General features: G+C 42.4%; 1 protein-coding gene across 1 annotated transcript in view; it reads left to right on the top strand.

The window, feature by feature from the left end:
- CTPS1 (CTP synthase 1) overlaps nt 1-14,884 on the top strand; it is a gene marked incomplete in the record, with an annotated part of 606,469 nt that overhangs the window by 367,342 nt on the left and 224,243 nt on the right. The window contains 1 exon segment of the mRNA XM_044060229.1: nt 2,349-2,443. Within this exon segment, the coding sequence (XP_043916164.1) occupies nt 2,349-2,443 (95 nt within the window).

The raw sequence follows: 14,884 nt of genomic DNA, 5'->3' as shown, positions 1-14,884 counted from the left end.
TACTGTAATGTCTGCTATCATGGTCTGGTGTTTAGCTTAGTTATTGATGCAGTCCTTTTCTGGTTATAAATGCACTTGAATCAAATATCGTTATAATGAATGTAATGCAGATATGATGGTACTCAGCTCAACTGTAAATAATAGCATTTTAGAATGTTAGGCTCTTTACTACAGTAGAAACTGCTACCCTCTTTCCTTCGAAGACTTGCATTTTATCCCCTGGTTCAACTTTTTTGCCTTTGAGTGCCTGTTTTTATATATGTGTATATTGTGGGCATGTTGTCATGTGGGTTCCCTCTCTTTTTGCTGGCTGCTAGTATGTAAAATTGGTTATTTAGGAGTTTTGCTAGCCAGCGGTTTAGCATAGATAGAGCACTCTTACTACTGCCCAAGTAATCCTGGGATTGATTAGCAATTTGAGCACCTGAGGCGCTGGCAGGAAAGTATGGGTGCGCACTCGCACACATCTCGCGGTTGATCCATGGTGGAGGCTGTGGATGCCCCTAGGAAGAGTGGTCCTAAGAAGGAATAGGCTGGGATCTTGGATGATTCTCCACGGAAGCATGACATTATGCCAACTTATCCCCATTGCATGTTTGCCCCCAGATGTTCAGCAAGTGCACACAGTGTGTATGTGGGAGGTTAGCGCACAGCAAAACACACACCAGCATCTTTTGTCTCCTTAGTACCCTCTAATAGGGGTATGAAAGGGTCCATGGGAAGCTTAGGGGTATGAAAGGGTCCATGGGAAGCTAAGGCCTGTCAAGTAGAGTTGAACAAGGACAGGAGCAATTGGTAACTGATGACCAGTTGATGAAAGCTAAAAAGAATGTGTGAAAAGGTGAAGGTGCTGCAGTTATTCTGTATTGTTTCCAAGATTTGCCCTCACCCCACCCCCATGCTGGGTTGCAGTATTTTGTAAAAAAAAAAAAAAAAAAAAAGAGATGCTCTCCCTTGTATTAATATTTTTCACCAAAAAAAGAATAAATTGTTTGTTATGCTGTGTTGTACTGTTTTACTGCTGTATTTCTCTTCATATGGCCTTAGTGTGGAATATAACTGTCACCAGCCCCATTTGGGAAAATGGTGGCCATATGCAGTTTAATCTTATTTATATTGTAAGTGCATTGCAGCAATGATCTTTCTGTTTTACATTATGAAAGATTTTGGTTATAGTGAGTACCCTCACACAGCTGTACTTTTTCTTAATTGAGTCTTTGGCTGCTGGTAGCCCCATCTCCTAGACTGCTGTAAACTTCAATGCAATTGGTGTTTTTGTGTTTGTAGTTCCTGTGGTAGTCATAAATTGGAGAAAGTAGTCTCCCACACCTTTTCCAACTTTTGCTTTTTATTGGCACAAAGTTGGTCATTCCACAGAATCTTGGAAGTTTAAATCATTCAGACCATTATGTGCAGGGTGCCATGTCTGGCTTTTGCCAAAGCAAAGGTTGTCCCTTAGTGTGTAGGTCCACATTTCCTTCCAGGGTTGTTTTTTAAATTTCTTCTAATCCAGGAGAGAGGGCCATTCACGCCTTGTATGTGCACCAGCAGATCAGGCATTACCAGAAAACCAGCACATTATCTTATGAACACAGACCGTGTTGCTGAGCAGTTTCCTTTCAAGGTGGGAGCAGTTCATTGTTGCCGAGCAATTCAGCAGTTTGAGTGGAGTGTCAGCTGCTTTGTCTTTCACCATCAGACAGCTTCCATCTGTAAATGCTACTATCAGTGCTCACTTTGCTATTGCATGCATATATATGGCAAGCCCGTTGGTCTCTTGTATGCCATCGCTATGTTGTATTGTGCTGAAATGAATCCGGTCCTGTCTGGAAAAATGTGGCATCAGGCTCTTTTCTATGCTGTGTGCGTGAGCATTTCTCAGTCTCCTTTCATCTTTGTAGTTGGTACTTGATTGTTGTCATATACGTTGAGTATTCTATTATACCTTCCTGTATCCACTTGTTAGTGAGTTTCTCCACCACTGATAGCGTTTTGATTTCCCTTTAATTTGGTCAAATATGTACTTGTTTATTACTTGCTATAGTAGTGCTGATGTCAAAACTTCATTATTTCTTGATTTGCAAGGAGGTGCTTACTGGTGTCATTAGGGCGAACTGGCTGGATTGTGGCATATGTAAGCTTTGCTCTTTAGCATACTAACTGCTAGCTTTTTGGCGAGTGGTAAAGCCGATGATCCCAGTTATGGGTTCATAATGGATGATCCTCACTTAGATCAGCTGATAACCTTAAAAGGTCATCTATGTGGTGAGCAATTTCATGTTTTTATTTATACTATTGCTGTCCCTTGAATGTTTTTTAATATATATTTATTTTTTTTAAACTACAAGTGGTGTTCTAGTTCCTGGAGGTTTTGGTATTCGTGGAACAGAAGGAAAAATTCAAGCGATCTCTTGGGCTAGGAAACAGAAGAAACCACTGTTAGGTAAGTAAACAACTTTTCTTCCCCAAGGCAAAATTATTTTGTGAGGATTTTTAACTTTACATATAGTAGCATTGCAGTAGTCATTGTACACAGCATTTGGTTTCTATGTCTGTTTATTCCCTCCCACAGTTTTGGTACTTATGCGATAAGGTGTCTCTCTAACTACTTATTGCCCCTTTCTGTCCAGTATATCTCATGAGATCTTTATTTTAAGTAGTTTGGTGTTTGACAGTATGCTGAATTCTGCAGGTTGAGACCTTTTTCCACCACATGTGCCAGTTTCCTGTTGTCCACTGTTTTATTTTCAATTTGTGTAAAATATTTGTATTTTTCTAACATGTTTAAAGCTGGTAACTATTTCTTGTTACGTCGCAATTGTTTTCTTAATAAACCCTTTTTATTTCTACATTTCTCTCTAAACGTATTACCCCATTTTTCATCTTGTTGAACACAGAAAACCATTGCATTGCTCCCTTTAGATATCTTGTTTCTCAGTTTTTGCTTTGCTGTCTGCTTGCTGTGAAAACATCCTCCCTGTTTATCCCATTTGATGTCTTTTCTATTCACTGTTGCAGTACTCCTTACAATAGTGATCTTTTGCCAAGGGTGGCCCGAAGTCCTGCCAGTATACCAAAGCCTTTAGGTTGCCAAGGGTATGCCATATGTCACAGGTATGCTCCCCTAGTACATTGTAGGGCATAAAGCTGACATGCGAATGTACCTTCACAAAATTTGATGGTATTGCTACTCAATGCTAGAAGTCTAAACCTCAAAATGCCCTCACTCGAGGCTCTCCCTTAAAATGAAGAACATCGACATCTGTGCAGTGACAGACACCTGGTTCAAGGCTCCAGAGAGCACCCCTGTATTACCAGGCTATAATTCATACCTCACATTTTGGCTACCTAACCTGGACTGAAACTAAAGGGGGAGATATGTCCATATTCATTAAGGATATCCACACCTGCAGGGTTAGTTGCTCAGCATAATAAATCCTAGATTATCTAAGCACAACTAACTTTGGGCAAGACTGCAATCCAAATTGTAGCTTGCTACAGATCCTCCACCATGCCCCAGGATTCCCAATCCTTTCTTGATGCACTGGAAAATATTAGGGTACAACCCAACACCCTAATAATGGCCGTTTTCAACTATTCCACCATTAACTAGGAAAACTACTTATGTACCAACTCTTTTGCTCAACGTTTTCTGGAATTTATAAATTCCAACTCCTTGGATCAACTTATCCACACCCCCACCAAGGGCACCAATATCCTAGACCTGGTCATTATCAGTATGGGTAACCAATGTCCCACAGCATAGGTCAGTTCCTCGGTCAGATCCGACCACAACCTAATCACCCTAGACATCCACATCCTCTCCCCACCCCCCATTAAGGAAACCACCATAAATAACTTCTCCAAAGCCAACTTCACGCTTAAGGCAGAAGTGGCAAAGTTCATGACACCCATGCAGACGGACAATAGAGGTACAACTGCTGAACACAACACAAATGCACTTTATAAGCACTTGCACAAGTGCATGGATCGTGCAATCCCTAATGGAACCAAGATGCTATCCTCCAAAGAAAAGGAAGCCAATCTGGTGGTCCCCTGCCATAAACAAAGTCTGCAATAGAAGCAAGAAACTGTTGCAAAAGAGAGTAAAATCACATGATTGATGGAACTTACTGGTTAGCCTCAGTAAGAAGCTGAGATCTCTCATAAAATCCTCCAAAGCTAGTTACAAAAACAAAATCTCCACGGATTCTAAAGACAACCACAAAGCATTCTGTAGCTATGTCAAGAATCTCAATGGCAACACTCGGATCTGCAGCGAGTTACAGCTCAATGGCACTAAATATACAGAACCAACTGCTATTGCCAACATCCTGGCAGATAAGTTCAGTTTTAACTTTACCTCCCTCTCATCTCCTAAAGGGCCCATCTCTATACCGGAAGAATGCAAAGTTCCTGTAATCACAGCTGCACAGGTAAAAAAACACTCTCCAAAGCCAAGAACACAGCATCCATGGGACCTGACAACATCCCAGGCTGTGTTCTACATAAACTACAGAATGTACTGGCACCCCACCCAAGTACCACGTTCAGTCATAGCCTTACCTCAGGCTTTGTGCCCACTGAATGGTGCACAGCGATGGACATCCCACTCCACAAAGGGGGAGCCACCACGGACCCTGGGAACTACTGTCCCATTAACCTGACGAGCTTGGTTTGCAAGGCTATGGAACGTATCATGGAACTTCTAAACAATGACATTGATAATCTCCAAAGTGTGGTCCCCAACCAGTTCAGGTTTGTAAAAGGCACATCATGTCTCCTAAGCCTGATAGACGTATTTGAAGTGGTCACCAAAGCCATAGATCAAGGTAAGGTGCTTCACATAGCCTATCTAGATCTCGCCAAGGCTTCGACACCATCCCCCACTCTGGAATTATATATAAACTCACTAAACTAGGTATAAATCCTTATGTCACAAGATGGGTTGCCAAATGGCTCACTGACAGAGCCCACTCTGTGAAAGTAGCAGACTCCATATCAGACGTCAGTGACAAGTGGAGTATTTATTTATTTATTTTATATTTGTTAATCAGGTTGGTCTGGCTGAGCTTTTGGCTCATTTTCAGCAGAGACCCGGGGAGAAAAGCTCCTCAGGAGTAGAAAACAATTTATTAAATTTTAGTGACATAGTAGTAACAATCCAGCTATAGGATCTTACAAGTAGAGACCTGGAGAGAAAAAAAGCTCCTCCGGCAATTCAATTATACAGAGCATTAACAATTGGCAGATAAGTATGTGAGTTGTTACAAACAAGGTTTTAAACATTTGGCAGAAGAAAATGTGACTAGTTACAATATTATTTAAGCTGCTTAGAGCAAAATGAGTTAATAGTTAGGCAGATGCTTATTTAAATTGGGTAGGATCTAGTTGTATAGGAGTTTGGAAACAAAGGAAAGTAAGAATGGCTAGTAGGAGATGTAGGGGAGGTAGAGTATAGGAGATGGACAGGTAGGTTGTTTTGAGACTAAGAATTAAGAGTGGTTGGAGATAGAGGAAGGGAAGAGGTAGGCGAATAGTGTTAATACATTGAGGTTTTGAAATAGGTGAAAGGATGGTGGTTTCAGGGTGGTTGGCTACAGTGGCAAGATCACTTTGTTTTTAGGTATTTCCTTGTAGCCAATTTGAAACTTTTGCTATGCTGCAGGGATTTTATTTCCAAGGGGAGTTGGTTCTAGCATGTAGCTGGGTTATAGTGAGGGCAGCCTGTTTTGGTTTTGGGTTTGTAGATGTGTAATCATTTTTGTTTTGAGTTGTGTAGCATCCTTGCAGGGGAATATTTGGATATGATAGTGGAGAGGCTGGGGCAGTAGGAGGGTAGATATTGGATGATTTGTAGTTGGTATAGTTGGAGCAGCTGAGGGAATTCTAGCCAGTCTAGTTGCTGTAGTGCTAAGCAGTGGTGTGACTTGTAGGTTTGGTTCGCTGCAAATCTGGCTATCTTATTATAGGTAGTTTCAAGCTTGGAAATAAGTGTAGAATTTAGGTTTGTGAGTATGTGGCAGCTCTACAGGAGTGTTGGGAATAGTAAAGCCTCTGGGAGAGTTATTCGGGCAGTGTTAAGTATTTCTTGCTATGGGAAAGGTGTCCAAGTTTCTTATGAGTTCTTTTTACCGAGTTAGTAATATGGAGATCAAACTTAAGCTGATCATAGGTTCATAGGTTCATACTAGGCTATCTGCCCGAGGGCATTTACAAGCCTAGCCCATAGTTTTGTGGCTTACGCCACCCCTTTAGTATGGGGAACTATATTTATATTTGTTAATCAGGTTGGTCTGGCTGAGCTTTTGGCTCATTTTCAGCAGAGACCCGGGGAGAAAAGCTCCTCAGGAGTAGAAAATTTATTAAATTTTAGTGACATTCATCTATTGTAATACCTAGCAATTTATTACTAGATTCAGCTGAGATGATAGTGTTGTTGCAGGATAATATGGTAAATGTACTTTTGAGTGTGGTGATGTTTTTAGGGAGGAAGAGTAGGAGCTTAGCTTTTTTTGGATTAGGTATTAGTTTATCACTAAGCCAAGTCTCAGTGGTGTGGAAGGATGCCTGGGTAGTTGAGTGGAGGTCAGTTGGGCTGTCAGCAATGGTTATAACAGTTGAGGCATCAGCATATTGCACAAGAAATGAATGGGGGACGAGGAGTAGAGCAAGTTGGTGAAAATGTTACAGTAGTGGTCCAAGTATGGACCCTTGGGGGACTGCCATTTGTACAGTGAGAGGGGAGGATAGTGCAGAGAGCCATTTAACTGATTTTTGGTGGGTAGAGAGATAGCTGGAGAATCAGGAGGTAGTAGGGGGAGAGAGAGATGTAAGTGAGTTTATCTAGGATTGGGTGAGATGAGAAGTTTATTATCACGAGTTAGGGAGACTATGTTGATGAATGATATGAGTGCAGTAGTACTATGCTTGGGACGGAAACCATGCTGAGTGGGTGTGAGAAGGTTTTCATGGTGAAGGTAATGCATTATATGCTTGTTAATGCATTTCTCTAGGATTTTTGAGAGTGGAGAGAGTATGGCTATTGGTCTGAAGTTGGATATGTTTGAGGAGTTGCCCCCTTTGTGAAATGGGTAAAGAAATCCTTCCATACAGTGGGGGACATAGGATTCTGAATTGGATCGGTTGGTTAAGATGGATACAAGAGATAGGCAAGAGGTTCAGAGGCAATCTGCAGGATGTAAGAGGGTAGCTTGTCAACAGATGGGGAGCAAGATTTAAGTTTATAGAGTAATGATTTTACATAGTTGATGCTGCTTTTAGAGAGAAGGAGTTAGGAGGGTTTGGAAGAGGTGTAGAGTTTGTAGGGGTGGTAGTGTTGTTTTTTGGGGGGGTAGAATTTATTATGGAGGTTATTGAGTTTATAAAATGATTGTTAAATTTGTTGGTTATGTCTTCAGGTGTTGCATTAGGACATGGGTTAGGAGAGGAAGGGTTTCCTGGATGAAGTCTGTTTAATAGAGCCCCAGAATTTCTTTGGGTCTGATTTAAGAGTAGAGGGAGGACTGGCATAGAAGTTTATTTTGTTGTAATGGATGATTTTTTTTTTTATTTTATTTCTGAGTTCTTTATATTTCTGAAGAAGAGAAAGGGTCCTAGTTTTAGTCCTTATTTTCCAGATCCTATCCTGGTCTTTCATGAGGGTTCTGTTAGATTTAGTGAGCCAGGGAGCAGTATTAGATTTGATTCTGATCATGCGAAGAGGAGCAAGGGAGGTAAGAATGTTTAGGAATGTAGTGTTGAAGGAGTGGACAGCTTAATCTAAAGGAAGAGTGGTGAGGTAAGACCAGTTAATTTTTGGAGTTTGTGAATAAAGGAGTTAGGACAGAAATGAGAAAGTGAGTGGGTGGTAATAAATTTGTTAGGTTTGGTAAGGTGGGGAGTATGTTTGGTAACCGTTTTTGGGCAGTGGTAGCTGAGGGGATTTGGAAGGGTTTGGGAGTTATGATCGTTTTGAGGGTGGGTGACCAATATCCAGTCAAGAAGAGAGCTAGGCAGGTGAGATTTATTAATGTAGGTTGGGGTTGTGATTAGCTGCTCAAACCCATGTAGGTTTATACAGGAAGTAGTGTTGGGAGCTTGTATTGTAAGCCAATCAATAGTTACATCTCCCAGTATAATTATTTCATTGTGGATGTTATGTGAGGTGAGATGGGATGTTCTCAAGTATGTTATCACCAGGGGGAATACAGTTTGCTGCGATAGTTATTGTGTTGAAACTTAAGTTTGAAGTTGGTCAGTAGGAGTTCAGCTGGTGAGGAGGGTAAGTCTAGTGTGTGACTGATTTGGGAGAGAGAATTAGAGTATGGAGACTCCTCCTTTTCTTTTAGGTCGCTCTAATCTTTTAAATAAAGTTCAAGAACTCTGTGCTTGGATAGCTAACTATACTCCTGACAGTGTTACCCTAACTGAAACATGGTTAAAACCACACCATCTGGACAGTGAAATCATACCTCCTGGCTATAATATCCTTAGGTTGATAGGTATGTGTGTGGAGGAGCAAAGAAGGGAGGTAGTATGAGAACAGGAAGTAGAGGGGTGGGGGATTAGGGAGGAAGTGAGAGGGTATGGTTGTATGGATAGGTATAAAGGTAAAGATATGGGGGAGGAGGAGAGCGAAGTGAGCGGAGCGGGGCTACACCTTTCAGATATCTTTTTTTTTTCTGCTAAGTTCTATCAACTAGTCCAGGGACACTTACTAGTGATGCTACACCTGAAGGGCTTTCAGTTGCAATTAGAGCAAATGTCGCATCCAGGGTTTTAAAAACCTTTGGTGTGTTGTACCTGAGCAATCACTTGGGGGTGGGGGAAGGGAGGGAAACCATCAATTGGAATTTAAAGTAGCAGGGGAGAATCCAAGGCACTCTCCTAACCTAGCTAATTATCAAAGGACAGCCAAGGAAATAAGGTAAACATTAAGGCACCCTTGTTCAAGGACTGGAAGGTTTTTCCAAGAAAAACTATCTGTAAGAGTACACCGCAGGTAGAATTGGTATTCTGCTTACTAGTCTGCAATGGCAGATTTTATTCTCTTTTATATTTGTATTCCCCTTTGCTCATTGTTTGCTTCACACAATGTAGCTAAAGATAAAAGCAGCTGGAGACTTTGAACCTCTGTTTGGTGTTTAGTGAAGAACAAGTACTGAAGAGGAGGGACTGAAGGTGATGACTATTGAGGGGCTAAATACCTTAACATACAACAAATTATCAACAGTGAAACGGATGAAATGGGTGAGGAGTGGGCTAAGAGGAAGAAGGTTTGCAGCTGGTTGCCCCTGGGGTATACACTCTAGCTGACTGTAGCAGATATTAACAAGGCATAACAGTAGTCACAAAAGCTGACACCTGCACTGCACAAGTGGCAACAACAAGGTTCCTGGAGTTAAACCTGGGGCTGCAGTCTATTTTTGGATGATTGCTGGTTAGAGTTTTCTTTGCTTTTAGCTAGAGTGAGAGAATTCCTTGCTCACACAAATGGGGGGGGGGGCAAAGCTATCAGGTCCTCAGTGGCTCTAAACGTTGCAAAGACGAGAAGAGGAAAGACTGTACGACTAAAAGCAATAAAATAAGGACACCAAAATAAGCACAACCATCATAAAAATTGTACAGAAATATACACAAATATACAGAGCTCTCGGATCATGTGGCCCAGGCAGGTATGACCCTAGCCCTGAGTAACATCCTGCCTTCGCCCAGAATGATACCACAGTATAAGGATAAAATGATTGACAATTGGCTAAGCTTATGGTGTCTTTCAAAGGGGATCCAGTATCTGTCTGCCTGGGATGACATGATTGACAAACCACGATGCTTTGCCAGAGATGGTCTGCACCTGTCGCCCCTGGGATTCAGGTTACTGGCTAAGGCTCTTGCCACCCCTATAGTGCCTTTTTTAGGCAAACTTCAAAGGACAAAACCACCACCGTAACGTGTACAAGCATGCAAAATCTGAAGGTAATGCTACTCAATGCTAGAAGTCTAAACCTCAAAATGCACTCTCTCGAGGCACTCCTAAAAATGGAGAACATAGATATCTGTGCAGTAACTGAGACCTGGTTCAAGTCTCCAGAGAGCCACCCCTGCAATACCAGGCTACAACTCTTACCACACTTTTCGGCCACCAAACCAGGACCGAAACACTAAAGGTGGAGGAGTGTCAGTATTCACCAAGGATATTCACACCACCAGGCTAGTTGGCCAACACAATGTGTCTGAAATTCTCCAAGTGCAACTAACACTAGGTAAGACTGCAATCCAAATTGTAGCTTGCTACAGATCCCCCACCAATACCCCAAGATTCTCACTACACCTTTCTAAACATACTGGAAAATATTAAGATAGAACCAAACACCCTAATACTGGGTGATTTTAACTACCCTGCCATTAACTGGGAAAACTACTCGTGTCCCAACACCTTTGCGCAACGGTTCTTGGAATTCATAAATTCCAACGCCCTGGATCAACTAATCCATAGTCCCACCAGGGGCTCCAATATCCTAGACCTGGTCATTACCAACATGGGAAATCAATGCTCCATACCTATGGTCACCCCCTCATTAGTCAGGTCTGACCATAAGCTAATCACCCTTAACATCCACATCCCACCCCCACCCCCCAGTAAAGAAACCACCATAAAAAACTTCTCCAAAGCTAACTTCATGCTACTCAAGTCAGAAGTGACAAACTTCGTGACACCCATGCAGACGGGAACTGAAAGTTCAACTGCTGAATCCTACACTAAGGCACTGTACGAGCACATCCACTCATGCATGAATCATGCCATCCCAAATAGAGCCAAAATGCTCTCATCCAAAAACAGGAAGCCAATCTGGTGGTCCCCTGCCATAAACAAACTTTACAACAAAAGGAAGAAACTTTTGCAGAAAAGAGGAAAATCCCAGGATGCAAAAAACTCCCTTACTAGCCTCAGTAAGAAACTGAGATGCCTCATAAAATCCTCCAAAGCTAGTTACGAAAATAAAATTGCCAAAGATTCCAAAGACAACCACAAAGCATTTATAACTGTCAAGAATCTAAATGGCAATGCTCAGATCTGCTCTGAGCTAAAACAGAATGGCATTAAATATACTGATCCGAAGGATATTGCCAATATCCTGGCAGATCGATTCAGTGCCAACTTCACCCCCTCTCACCCCCTAAATGGCCCATCTCAATACCGGAAGATTGCCAAATTCCAGTAGTAACGGCCACACAGGTACAAAACGCACTCTCTAAAGCCAAGAATACAGCATCCATGGGACCTGATGACATCCCGGGCTGTGTACTACATGAACTACAATATGAACTGGCACCTCACCTAAGTGTCATGTTTAATCAGCCTCACCTCAGGTTTCGTGCCCACTGAGTGGCGCAGAGCTACAGTTATCCCAATCCACAAGGGGGGGATCCACCTTGGATCCCGGAAACTACCGTCCCATCAGTCTGACAAGCCTTATCTGCAAGGCCATGGAGCGTATTATCATGGAACTTATAAACAAAAACATTGGCAACCTTCAAACACTTGGACCCCACCCAATTTGGGTTTGTGAAGGGCCGATCTTGTCTCCTGAACCTGATTGACTACTTTGAATCAGGGTAAGGTGGTCCACACAGCCTATCTAGACCTTGCCAAGGCCTTTGACACCATCCCCCACTCTGGAATCATAGATAAACTTACTAAGTTGGGCATTAATCCCTATGTCACCCAATGGGTTGCTAAATTGCTTACTGATAGAACCCACACTGTAAAAGTAGCCGACTCCAAATCCAGCTCCAGACAAGTGACGAGTGGAGTACCTCAGGGTTCAGTCCTGGGGCCGCTCTTGTTTGACATCTACTTCTCTGAAGTACAGATCAACACTAAGGGACTCTGGCTAACAAAGTTTGCAGATGACTGCAAACTGGGAGCCATTATTGAATCCCCAAATGATGTGGATACTCTACAAAAGGGCCTTACAGAAACAGATGCTTGGTGCCAGAGCCATGGGCTCAAGCTCAATGCCAAGAAATGTATTGTTATCCCCTTTGGGAAAAAGCATGTATCCATGAATTACCATATAGGTGGCAGTACACTAAACACAGAAAGTGTGATAAGAGACTTAGGGACACAGGTGGACAGTGGTCTCACCTTCGATAACCACATCGCCACAACAGTCAGGAAATCTTTCTATGTGGCACACCTCATCACGAAGGGCTTTTCATCCAGAAAAAAGGAGGTCATTGTCCCACTGTATACTCATCCCTCATTAGACCCATTATAGAATACAGCGCCCCATTTGGTATGTACCTCTCAAGACATCTGCAACAACTGGAAAGGCCTCAGAAATACCTCACTAAAAGAATCACAGGTCTAAAGCAGATGCCCTACGCTGACCACCTTAAAAAACTCCAGCTATACTCTGTCGCATATCGTCTACTCAGAGGCGATCTCTGCTTAACATACAAGGCCATGTCAAACCCAGAGCTGTTGGACATGCTACACTTAAAGAAGTCCCAATCCCTCAGAGCTACACGCTCCAGGGATCTAAACCTTGTCATCACAATAAACAAAACATGCTGGAGGGATAGGTTCCTGACCCAGAGACTCCCCAGACTCTGGAATAGATTGCCCATACATGTCAAGCAGAGTGCCTCTTTGGACCTCTTCAAGAGGAACCTTGACGATTGGATGGGAGAAAGGAAATTCACACCAGGGATCACGTCAGTCGCCCTGCTAGACAGGGGTCCAGGAAAGTAAATAATGTGGGAAGAAATAGCCAGGGAATTGTTATGGCTAGGCTTGTATAGGCCCTAGGGCTGATAGCCTTGCACCAACCTATGAACCTATATATTTTTGGTTTTAGAGTTTGTACTGTTAATTGTTGCTTAGATCTCTGCTGAAACTATTTACCCCCCCCCCCCCCCCCATTTTCTTCTGTGTCTTCAGTTGGTATAACTGTTTTTTTTACAGCTCATGTGTTATCTAACTCGAGGATCACTTGCATAAAATTAGACCTGTTAGTAACAGCCTGCATTTCATTGCTGGAACCTGTGTTCTGAGAGACTGCTTTTCAATCTATCTGCAACTATACAGAGCTGAGTATATTTTTTTTGGTTTTAGAGTTTGTACTATTGATTGTTGCTTATTTCTCTGTTTTGTCCCACCCACCCTCCCTATTTCTGGCTTGTAGTTTAAATTTGGTGGCTTTTGCAGTTGCCCTCCCCACTATAGATTTGGTCTGGGACACTTCCCCAGTCCCATCTCTTTACCACATTCTACCTAATAAACTCTTTCTGCAATTGTTTTTAGTACTTTTTAATTTAATTGCATTTTTTTAAACTGTGTTTGGTCTAATATTGCTACATACTCGTGTGCTAGCTTGCACTGTATGTAAATTGTTTTTACTGCTGTTTTAGCTACTTTTCTGTAAAAAAAAAAAAAAAAAACTGTAAGCATGTTTCCTACCTTTCCTGTAACTAGTGATACAGATTTGCTGTATCCAGGACTGTATGTAAGCTTCTGAGCCCCCCAAGCCTTTCTGTGTTGGAGGGAAGCCTTCTTAACTTATCAATGGGAGTGGAGCACTAGGGTAACCTGTCTACCACATGAGTGATTCTGGCCCAGAAATTGTAGTTATTGGCCGTTTGGGCAGTCTTTTCTATCTCTCTCAACTTTCTGATTTGAAAGCCTGCATTTGCACTTGTTTCTGTCCTGCAACTCTAGTGCAGATACAGATTCTTAGTTTTAGCACTTAAATTTGCTTATTCGTGCTCAGCACTTGTTCAGAACTTATAAGCACTAAATAGGCTACTAATTACTATAGCACTCAACCTTCCTCATTATCTAGAGGAAAACTGTTTTTCTACTTACTTTTCTCACTTGCTTAGAGAAGAAAAGCTCTTGTACTCGCTTTCCTCACTTATCTAGAGGAAAATAGTTTTTTATTTAGGCATGTCCAAGGGTCAGCTCCCAGTGTTCTCTCCTGTCTATCTGATGAATCTGGGCATCTTGAGGAAATGTAGAAATTGCCTCATGTACACAGACAACAGTCTCCTTCTACCACCTAACACTACAACCTGTGAGAGATGCACTTATCTAGCCAAACGGGAGGTAAAGCTCTCTCCAACCAAGACTGACTGAACTTGACAGTCAAGCTGACTGAACTTGACAGTCAAGAGGAGAAGGTAAACATTTGCACCACACCACACTCATCACATAGTCTCACTAAATCTACACCACCAAAATCCACACACAGTAACACAAAAACATTTGCGGAGGCTCTCAGTAATAATCTGTCTAAGCAACAGATACCTCCAAAGCAGAAACGCAAGCAACCTCCATCCCCCAACACAACCCAAATGACACATAGCCCACAGACTCAACTCAACCACAGCCAATAAGGCAAAACAGCGTACCCAACACACTAGTCATAGGTGACTGTATAGTCAGGCACACTGATGTCGCACTCACCAGGCTAAACAAGGAGAAGGTTACTGTCAGCTGCCTGTCGGGTGCCAAGATCCGCCACATAACCCACTCACTCGGGTCACTCCACAACAAGTACAAATATGACTCTGCCATTGTCCATGTTGGTGTGAATGACCTGAGACGTACCTCCCTGGACTACATGAAAAGAGACATGGAAGAGCTCTCCGATCTTGTAGCCCAGGCAGGTATGACCCTAGCCCTGAGTAGCATTCTGCCATCGCCCAGAATGTTACCGCAGTACAAGAACAAAATGATTGACTTCAACAATTGGCTAAGCTTCTGGTGTCATTCTAAGGGGATCCAGTATCTGTCTGCTTGGGATGACATGGTTAACAGACCATGATGCTTTGCCACAGATGGCCTGTACCTGTCGCCCCTGGGATTTTGGATACTGGC

The sequence above is a fragment of the Protopterus annectens genome, chromosome 1.part2 (genome assembly GCF_019279795.1).
Source record: "Protopterus annectens isolate FY-2018-M chromosome 1.part2, PAN1.0, whole genome shotgun sequence".
Classification (NCBI taxonomy): domain Eukaryota; kingdom Metazoa; phylum Chordata; order Ceratodontiformes; family Protopteridae; genus Protopterus; species Protopterus annectens.
Note: the sequence above shows the minus strand (reverse complement) of the source record. Positions and strands in the feature narration are given on the sequence as shown.